At 43.8% G+C, this 11,252-nt stretch overlaps 1 protein-coding gene across 1 annotated transcript in view; it reads right to left on the minus strand.

Annotated features, from left to right (window-relative positions):
• LOC306789190 (ephrin type-A receptor 3-like) overlaps positions 1 to 9,725 on the minus strand; it is a gene marked incomplete at its 5' end in the record, with an annotated part of 76,571 nt that extends 66,846 nt beyond the window's left edge. Inside the window, one exon of the mRNA XM_079285011.1 lies at positions 9,608 to 9,725. Coding sequence (XP_079141137.1) covers positions 9,608 to 9,725 — 118 coding nt within the window. The remainder of the gene's footprint in view (positions 1 to 9,607) is intronic.
• Between the last annotated feature and the right edge of the window lie 1,527 nt (positions 9,726 to 11,252).

Here is an 11,252-nt window from a genome sequence, read left to right on the forward strand (position 1 = left end):
AAGATGCTGCTCAGTCCTTTTCACGATCAAATAATGTATGTATGCAACATTAAAGTTGCACTACTCTTAAAGACAAAGTGTGCAGTGTGCATCCTTAAATGATGCACACAAATTTCCAATATTTCTTTCATTACTAAAGGAAATTTTCAATATTTTGGGAGATACAGGTATTTGGTTTTTTTGCTGCAAGTTCGATGAGCAGATCGATAACACGTTCGTCTGTACCGGAAGCAACAAAAAAGGTTAAAAAACTAGAAAAGAAAAAACACAACACAATTCAAGTACATGCTCTAGTATTGCAAGAAGTCTTTGCAGCTTGCTCCATATACTGAGATAACTTATTGTACTCAAATACACCCAGATGCAATAAATAAAACAGTTGAACACAAGTACACACACACACACTATCTCAGTATTAGTGCCGCCACACACACAGCAGACCTTCCCCTGCTTCCACTCCACTGAGAGTGCAGTTCAACGATTGAGAGTGTTGTCAGGGCAACTAACAGGCCAACGGAGAGCAGGATGAAGGAGTGGGAAGAGGTGAGCACTGAACTTTAGGAACAAACTGGCGTCGTACCATAACTGCTCCACCTTCTCGCTCGCTGTCTTTCCATCAGTCCTCTCTCCGCTCATCCACAAACCACCAGAGGCTCTCAATCAGTCATTTCTCCCTCTGTTTTTTTCTCTCTCGTCCTCCATTTGTGCCATTTTATTGAAGCTGTATGTTACTTTATATCCTTCCTATCCTTATCACCGGTGACTTTTGCTTTCAGTTATCCTTTCCCCCCTTAAGACATTGTTCTGTGTGGCGGAAATATTGAATACATGAATGCATCCTGTCAGGGGAACTATCTTGCACCTTGCATGTATCTTACAGGAAAAGGCAAATTGCCCGTATTTCATTTAGTGTACATGCAAATAAAAGCAAATGTAATGGGAAAATACTTATTACAGGTAATTCCTACATCCTCTATTTTTTTAGTTTGATAGCAAATGTAAAATATGTTCTCTAAATCTTCTGCAGCCTACAAACTGTATTTTCTCTCAGCAACGTGTTGTGTTTACATAACTCAAGAGAAAGTCAAAATGTTGCCACAATGGTGACTTGATGGAAGCAGGAGTTCTGTTGTTTCTGGCAGTGGCCATGGTGCAGCTGCAGGCTATAGCCGTAAACAACGCTGTATCATCTTTAGAGAGCGAATAGGCGATGCTGGAGAGGGAAAAACAATCACAATCGATTTTTGACTTAGAATCAAAATCGTGACACCCCGGTTGGTATATTTGTATTAAAAGTCTGCACTGATGAACATATGCCATGTATCAAACATAGAAGAGGTTTGAAGTGTTTGGAGTTATAACTGGTTCAGCCGTCCTTTTAAGCTTTTTTTTAACTCCTCATACAGAGTCCTGTACAGTTATTCTCACAAGCCTGCATTAAGGTCGAGTTAGAATGTGAGAAATTGAACGGCACAACTGTATTCACACATTCGATTTACAGACTCTGTAATGTGCTGTTTGCGCGCGTGGGATGTGTTTTCCCTAAAGCAGGCATATCACAATCTGCGTTATTTTTCATTTCATTTTTTAATGAGAGTTTTGGGCGGGCTGAGATGGGATCTAGAATGATTTAAAAGGGAAAATGTTATTCTTCTCTTGAGTGTGATAGCTGTCTGCAAACTGAATGTGTCTATGAATAATTCAATGTATTTAAATGAAGTTCTAATCCTAATTCTTCTTTGATTCAGTTCAATTACCCCTGCTTGCTAACTTCCTATTCTGGTCATAGAAATGTAATGTTGATCCTCCACACTCCGACAAACACAAATTGGGTTGGACTGTATGGATAACTGAACAGTGGCCTACAGCTTCACAAATGAGTGACAGACAGGAGCAGATCAGTGAAGGTAAGAAGCTGAGTCTGTGAAACACACCCATGGAATTCAATCAGCTATTACATGCATGGCTAAATAGTAGTTGGGTGTTTGAATCATGAGTTGATAGAAAAATGGATCAAAATGATAATGATAATCATTTTCCCTTTAATTGCAAAACAAAGCTGATAAATGTTTCAACGGATTGATGGATTTACTTTAAGTTTTGACAACAGTGCAAATGACACATTGGTGAGAGAGTTTACGACGATCAAATCAAGTCGGCTTTAATCAAATCCTTCATGTCAAAACAAGTAAAGATTTCACTTTGTTTTTATCATGTATTTTGTGCAATACTCTGTTACACTGATACAAAGAGGACGCATATTCGCATTTACCCAGCAAAGCTCTCTAAGGAAAATAAACAGGATAACACATCCACATCGTTCACCAAACGCTCTTACTTCCCTCAATAAGACAACAGAAATCGATCACAAAGAGCCCACTTTCAGCAAAGAACAAGTCAAGACAACAGCCATAAGACGTCTTCTACTGCAGTCACAAATGGGTAAAAACAAAAAGTAATGTTCGAATCTCTTTTTCAAGGCCGCTGCTGTAGTACAGTGATTCCTAAAAAGGATGCACATGGTTTATTTAAAACCTTCTCCAAAGCCTTGAAACCCTGGCAACCCAAAAGGCAGATGGTGTGTGTAAAGATGAAAATGTTTGTGAAAACATTCATGTATGTGACGAACTGTACCTCGTTGAGCTTGCATATTTGGACCTCCCTCCCCCTTCCACTGTGGTAGAAAGTGAATTAGCCTACTCTGCTATTTCATATACACTGGCAGCACCAGCAGAACAGAATAGATGCCATTCTGACAGGCTATGACAGGAGCACTGCCCTAGTTTGTCGCTTGAAGAGGCTCTGGAGAGTGTGTGTGTGTATGTGTGTGCGCGTGTGTGTGTGTGTGTGTGTGTGTGTGTGCGCGTGTGAAAGGCGTGATGGTTGAATGCTTACAGTGTTGAACTGTGACACCCAGTCGGATCAAAACATTGTTTTATTTAATAAGCTTCTTCTGCCAGTATGCCAACAACTCATCAAGGGCAAAGAGCAACAAACACATCCACACACAACCATAACGACACACACACACACACTAGAGACCTTGAGGATTCAAAAACAACCACAACAAATACACCTCCACAAATGCTCAAACTCTGATGCATCCCACCATTCATTTAAAGAACTGGGTTGAAATAGCTTGTGAGGCGTGAACGAGGGGCGAGAGATGACAGCTAATTCTGTTCATCTCTAAATTATCCCTCTTCAAGAGTGTGTGCTTCTCATTTTTGGCCTTTTCGTAACGTTTTTCGTGCTTTGTTGACATTCCTCCTGATGGGACAAGAGCACACACACACACACACACACACACACACACACATGCGCGGCTGTCACACAGTGGTTGGTCACAGGAGGGTAAATTGGCCTAGAATCTCAGGGGTGAGCCACAGCAGTGGAGACGGTTAGGAAATCTCATGTCAGATAAATGTGTGTTTAGACATGTTGCTACTGGTAGTACACACCCGTATGACATATACACACACGCCTACAGTGATTGTCTGTCTGCCCTGCTGCCGCCGTCAAATCCAACATTGAACAAATTTGCACTGATGCGGACACCATCAAGTGGTAAACAGAGAGACAGAACACGCACAACTAACAAAAGCCTGAAGCTAAAAAGGACTTGGGGGGGGGGGATGTACTGCAGGGAAGGTCCTAAGGGGAATATGCCACCAAAACAGCCCAAACGCACAGAGAATCGTTTGTGAGCTGGGCCCTGTATGTTGTCAGTTTACTATTGGACTCGTGGTTTCAGACCATATCCATGCATCGACAGCATACAGTAAGCTCTCCTGGTGTCTGGAGACAACTGTCTCTAGAATAATCAGCAAGCGGGGTCCACGAACGACAAAACGATTTGCATTCGTAACTTGCAGGAAGGCATCCGAGAAGCGGCAAAAATATGCACAAGAAGTTCCAAACACGAAATAATAAACCACAAAATAAACTTCAACAAAAATTTTTTTTAAGGCTTTGAACAAGTGACCAATGCTGGTTTTTTTTCAGTCACTACTGGTAGGCTACTGTACTTCACAGTAGTACTTGGATATGAATCTATTTGACAGATTTTCAGAATGCACTGGTTGAATATGTGCACTGATTTTCACATCCATGATCTCTTCTGTAAAGAAATCAAGAAGAAGCTGTATGAATAATAGATTTGGCAGTTAAGTTCCAGCTCCCAAGTTCGCCGATATTTTGGCTTTATAAAACCTTCACAGTTAATCAGCAGGGAAAAGGTTGGAGCGCTGGTCAGCAAACATACGATATCTACGGCTGACCCAAATCCTCTGCTGTTTGTTTGTAAAGCTGGCTAATGCAGCCTTTCACAGCCGCGGCACGAGCCAAGACCGCAGAGCAAACAAGAAGAGAACAACAGAACGAGAGGGAGAGGTACGGAAACAACCAAATTCAATTTAGACAAATTAAAGGTCAGGACAGAGGGGGCAGGGATGTGAGTGAGGAGGGGCCGTGAGAGGAAAAGAGGAAGAGTTGGAGTGTGTGTGTGTGTGTGTGTGTTCGAGTGGGGAATACAAAGTGGTCAAGGCCCAGTGATCAGTGATTTGACCAGCAGTTAAGGGCTGTTCGGAGGGGGGGGTGGTCAGTGGACATGGACGGGGTCCGCTTATACCCAAACTTCACAACAGCCATCAGACATCACGGAACGCCTCATTTGACGTTATTGAATCATCCAAGCCGAACAATCTAGCTGTTTGAGACAAAGACACACGTTCACTTTACTGGTGGGAACTGAAATGTGTTGAAAATCAGTTGCTGTCTTGTGTTTCAACTTATGGGAAAAAATGAATCGATGCACACTGACAGTAACATATAATATCGATGATGAGTTCACTCCATAAAGCAAGTAAAATGAACATAAAAGAAGTGAAGAATAAATATGTTACATTTTTCGCTGTGACTCAGAGTTCATTTAGCTTTTGTTTGCATTTGTTCACATCGTAAAAAGAAAAGCTAAACTTGGGCATTTACATAAATAAACACATTCCAGATGTTTTCCCATCATTGTTGAAAACAGCAGATCAGCTTGACTGACACATTAAAGTTTGTATTCTGCCAAATTTGGTGGAGATGTGGAATGAATTTCGCATTCATAGTCAGCAGACTTGTTTCAGACTTGAAAGGAATACTTTGACATTTTGAGAGATGTACTTTTGTTTGCTTTCTTGCAGAGTTGGATGACGACTGAGATACCACTCTCACACGGGTAAATATCAAGGCACAGCCAGTTTATGGTTAGCTTAGCATAAACGCTGGAAGCAGAGGGAAACAGCTACAGCCTGGTACCTCTAAAGCTCACTAATGAACATGTTATATCTCGTCTGTTTAATACAAACAAATGTTGCACTTTAGAACTGACTGTGTGGTTTTATGGGGAATTATGTGCCAGGCAGTGACTTCCTGGAAGCCCATTTGAAAGTAGAAATGGTCGTTGTTAGACTTTGGTTTGCGCACATTTATATATATATATATAATGTGTTAGTTAGTGAGCTTTAGAGTTTCTGGTAGACAGAGCCTGCTAGCTGTGTTCCCCTGTTTCCAGCCTTAATGCTAAGCTAATCAGCTGCTGACCATATCTTCATATTCAGCCTATAAGAGAGTGGGAACGATCTTCTGGGCAAGAAAGTGAAAATGTCAAATGTCAAACAATTACTCAGGCAAATGGACTTCAGAACACCAAAATAGAATACTTTGAATTGGTGGGGCTGAATACAATACCACATTTAGCAACCACTGACTACCCACTGACTACCCACTGGCTGCCCACTGACTACCCACTGGCTGCCCACTGACTGCTGTTAAATACGACACAAAGGCTCTGTGGGTGCTCAATAGAACACGTAGAAATGGGAGGGTTTGATAAGAACCATGTATTTTTCTTTGTTCTGGTTTGTCTTATCGCTTTTGTTTTGTCTCACAGCTTCTCTCCTGTGGATTTTATAATTTCACTCTCTCTCTCTCTCTCTCAACACACACACACACAAACACACAATGCAACCATGAGGTGAAGCCCTCACAGCAGAATCCTTTTCTGTCACCGAGCTGTATTTATAACCCAGTCCATCAACCAGCCTCGGGGACACATGACACTATTCTCTGGACCAAGACCACCAAAGTGCCCCCAAGTCATCCATTATGATAGGATGAGTGTGTGTCTGTGTGTGCACGCACATGCATCCATTTCTGCTTGTGTACAGTATGGCCCCATGTTAAGCAGATACAGTATATAGGCTCCAACTTAATACAGAAAACATACAGTGGCTGTACAACTGTTACATTACAGTCATTTAGCAGACGCTTTTATCCAAAGCGACTCACAATTCAGAGTCTATCACATTTCTACCCCGCAGGCACAACTACGGGAGCAATTGTGGGGTTAAGTGTCTCGCTCAAGGACACGTCGACATGCGACTAGCAGAGCCGGAGCTTGAGATTGGGGATTGAACCGTCGACCCTCCGATTGAAAGACGGCCCTGCTATCCACTTAGCCACAATCGCCCCCATACACAGCTACTGATGGTCAGAGAGAGAGGCCGAGAGGGTAGTGTAGAAGAAGACAAAGGGAGAGACAAGCGAGGAGACAGAGATGGAGGCCGTGAGGGAAGGAAGACATGAATGAAGGGGATTGGAGGTGGATGAGAGGGGAGGAGGTAGCCGAGAGAAACGGGAGGCTGCTCGCGCTTGCTGTCTGTCTCTGCTGAGATCTATGTCCTCTTCTGTACAAGGTCACGATTGTTACATGGGAGCAGAGCAGTTTCTCGGACTCACTCGCACACACACTTAGTGAGGTACGGCTCTGCCGATAACTACAAGCAACCATTATAGATTAAAGCAATTAAACCAGAGGGGCACCTTTGACCCAGCAGTCAGGGTCCTGTGTGAATCATACGATGTGTGTGAGGAGGGCATGCTTTACATATGCTTGCCTCTGCACTAACCGCTCGCCCTGATGTTAACCTTACAAAGCAATACAGCCCCCTCCACCCTGCAGCCTGAGGCCAATCCCATAAAAAGCTTCACGTGTGCTGTAGTTCCAAGACCAATTACAGATTACAGTAAACCTCATGACCGTAACATAACCCAAAGTCTTTCCCCGTGTTTTGTTGTTTCCTCTCCCTTTCTGCTGACTCTTGATTATTAATTCAATTATGCATCCATTTGCACGCAATTTTCAGTCAGACTTTGGAGTTAAATAATTTATCTACCTCTTTTAGTGTACCCGAATCAACATGCACTTGCAGCGGAAGGAAGCACGGGGCTCCCAGTCGTGCTGCTGTGTTTTCCAGGATTGAGGGAGGTATATATTTAGAGAGACACAAAAATTGAAATTGTCTGCTCCTTTCCCCCCCCCCCCCCCCCCCCCAGGAACCTGGGAGGAGTGGCTGCAAAGTAACAGTAAAAAGAGAGAAGTTCCACCGTGTTGGAACCAGGGTAAAGTCAGCATGAGGACAGCAGGACAGAAATGAACCAAGGGGGAGACCTGCAGCATCTGCCCTGCTGTTACATCAGTATGCCCTCAGGGTTCAGGCAGAGGGTGTGTTGGGCTCCCTCTGCTGGTGCACAGAGACTCACACACTCCTCTTCCTCCCCACACTGTCGATAACAAAGACCCTCAGAGGCTGCTCTTCATCAGAACAACTTGTTATGACTGAACCCTTCTCTACTGTACGTCTCTCATGTCCCCCAGTATGCAGCGGCTTCAAACAATTCTCTCGCAACCTTGTAAATGCCAACAATTTTGGAGCAGATCAATAGCTCGGGTAGTGAAGCTTGTTGACAGCTTAACACTATTTTCCCGCTAACACTATCAGCTCTATCAAAGGGACTTTCTTAATTGAGCCTTGAGAGCTCTATCTTTCTTCTTTTATGACAGCCTCGCTTTCTACTCGGCAGACTCAAGAGGGAGGATTTCCTGGAATAACACGGCTACCGAGATACGTGGGTGGAGAATATGCACACTCATAGATAAACACGAGGTACACACACAAACACACCCACACTGGCACAAAGAAGAGCAATCCCTCAGCTAAGTCTGCAGTCACAGCAGGAAAACTGGCAGGCCCGAAAAGGTAAACGCAGGGCAGAGAGTGGTTTGCAAAAATGGCTTCATTGGATTACTTTCCCATCAGGGGTACGTGCACACACACACACACACAAGTCGGGCAATGGGCTTATAGCTGCCAATTAGGCCAATAGTCTGACACAGCAGGAGAGAGAAATAACCGGAGAATGAAAGTCCAAGTGAATCACACATGGACGTGGACCGTCTGGCACATTATTTGAAAAGTGTGTAATAGCGATAAAAAACCCTCTGGCCTGTCAGTCCCCTCAAAAATTCTGGAGTTGGACATGACTAAGACCCCCCCCCCCCCCCCCACACATACACAGTTGGTTTCATCATTCATGCTCATTTCAATGAATATTTCAACAGTGTGTTAGTGTCTCCTTCACATGCATTGTTTCCTGCTGTTAAAACAATACTCCACTCTCTCTCTCTCTCTCTGCGTGTGTGTGTGTGTGCGTGCGTGTGTGTGTGTCTCGCTCCCTATACCCTCCAGAGCCTTTGTTCTATGTGAACTCCACGGGGCTGTGACATACATTCAGCGGCATGTACGTACACCATATACCATTAAGTCAGACAGACACAGGCCAAATGACTGTTAGCCCGTCATTGTGTTCATGTGTTCAAGGTTAAGCGTTTGAGTGTATCAGTTGGTGTGTGTGTGTGTGTGTGTGTGCGTGAGAAAGACATTAAGTGAAAACAAAATACAGAAAAATATCAATGAAGGCAAATCATCCAGCTCATAGCTTCAGAGCGGGACTGACTGCTTTGGGGAATCACTGAATGAAATGAATCACACTGTGGCAATCAAGTCACAGCTGTATCATCTCAGTCAGACTGTCTGACAGCAAAGCCAGCAAAAAAACAGCACACACTTCCAATTATAGTTCAAATAACCTACTAATCTGTGAGATAGAACTTGTGCGCGCCGCTCTGTCCTTTTTCTCCATTTAGTGCAACTTCCCATTCAACAAGCCAGCTCCCATGTTTCAGCCCAGCAAGCAGTCAGGAGTAGTTAGTGAGTAAATGCATTGGCTGATTTCAGGCCGGGCATCGATGTTAATACAATAACTGAGCAGCAGCGTGCGAGAAAATGTAATGTAATTGCTGCTGCTCTTTTGAAGACGATGGCAGTCGGCTACAGCAGAAAAACACAAATATCAGTGCTTTATAATGAAGATATCTATAATTAAGAAATATTTTGGCAGCCACGTCAATGTTGATTTGGCATCATCTTTATAAGTTCGGTTACTTAAATGAAATGTGTTTCTCTGTGTCACAAAGTGAAATGTCTACGTCAAAAAATTAAAAACATTAAAAAAAACGTGACGAACAGTTCTCCGCTTCTCTGTATGCATGATTCATAACCGAGCCGAGCACTTAACGGGAGTCTCCGCCGCTCCGCTCCTTCCCCGGCAAGTGGAGCCGCGGGATGGGGCTCCCCAAGCCTCCAACGCGGCGCACAACCAAGTCATCTCCCTCGCGCGAGTTAAGGTTCACGCAAACGAACCCGCAAGGGCAACCCACCTTCATTCTCCGGGTAATTCCGTAAGGCTCTGCACGGCGACAGCGCGTGAAAAAGAAGAAGCAGGGGTGATAGGAGGTAAAGGGACGGATAGATCCACAGGACGCGTGGTGGTGCCATTTTTCAGGCTGCGCTGCGCCCTCGCTGCATCCCTGTTGGCGGTGTCGAGTCGGTGAGCGCAGCCCTGCGATTGAGAGGAGAAAGAGAGAGAGGGAGAGCGAGAGAGAGGGAGGGAGCCCGGGGAGAGGAAAGGAGGGACGAGAGAGCGAGAGAGAGGAGGAGACGCTGGGAGGGTCCACAGCCAGCCAAGTCCTGTCAATCAGCCGCCTGGCTCTGGGGTGGTATGGGGGCCTTTAGAGATTCCTCACACTTGCTGCACTGTAGAAAGAAGGAAAAGAAAAAACAGATCCATGTGAACAAGTGATTAGCCTGATGTTGTATTCATAACTATATATTTCCTGTCTTTTTTCCTTTGCCACAATCTCGTCCAAAGCCATCCTAAGCTGAAAGCCGTGCTCAACATTGTGCTCCAAACGTAAATAGGCTGTATATCACAAGGAAAACAAAGCTTGAACGGGATTCAATTACACTTTCAAAATGCAATTTGCAAAGGAGATGTATAATGGTAAGAGTAAAAGTATTTTTGATTTGTTGCTTCGCTCGGCTGTATTAAATGGTCAACTCATTTGGGATCAAACGGTAACAGTTACGTCTCATCAGTGGGAAGGGTCATCACTGAGGATCAGAAACAAATCGAGTCATGACCTTTAAGTTAAGACAATACAAGTCTCCTGTATCAACCAAAAGTTTGATTCATTTATTTTGTTAAAATCACAGTATGTTCGACTATTTAGATGAGATAGTCGTTTTAAATGGAAAATGTCCGCGAGGTAAACTGACTGGGTTGATCCAGGACCGCATTCTTAGAGAAAACAAAGCTCAACAAATCGAACCATCTCACTACCGATCCAGAGTTGTTGGGATCTACAGTATTGTCAGGCTGGCACCAGGATAAACACTCCCATCTAAGATAATCCTCAATTATTTTTGATAAGAGACATGGGCATGTGGCAATTACTGGATAAGTGTCAGTTCTGTCTTTTCCCAGTCGTTGACATGGTTCCTGCAGATGCAGCAGTAGACAACGCTGACATGCACAACAGATACCAATCAAACACTTTATGGAGATTTATTCTGCCTTTTACATGTGTTTTGACTGCAGTTTGGGCGTCAGGAATGTGTGTGTGTGTGTGTGTGTGTGTGTTGTTGTGTGTGTATCTTGCTGTTGGTGTCGAGCAGTCTTTAAACATCCATAAATAACAGCAGCCTGTCACATGAAATGTGCGAGGAACAGCTGAGAACCTTTCAATCCTCCTCTTATTTAACACGGCTCATGTGGCAAAACCCCTGACCCTACTTCTGTCGCGTAACTGCTTGAGTGTGTGTGTGTGTGTGTGTGTGTGTGTGTGTGTGTGTGTGTGTGTATTGTGTTCATATAATGCACTTCTCATCCCTCCTGTGTCAGCTTCTGTTTTAACCAATTCTGTCTTCTGTAAATTGAGGTCAACACAAAACATGATATGACGAAACCAAAGTTAACAAAATCCACCTAACATCACATCTAAAGTTCACCAACAAACATTTTAT

The sequence above is a fragment of the Melanostigma gelatinosum genome, assembly GCF_949748355.1.
Source record: "Melanostigma gelatinosum genome assembly, chromosome: 15".
NCBI lineage: Eukaryota > Metazoa > Chordata > Actinopteri > Perciformes > Zoarcidae > Melanostigma > Melanostigma gelatinosum.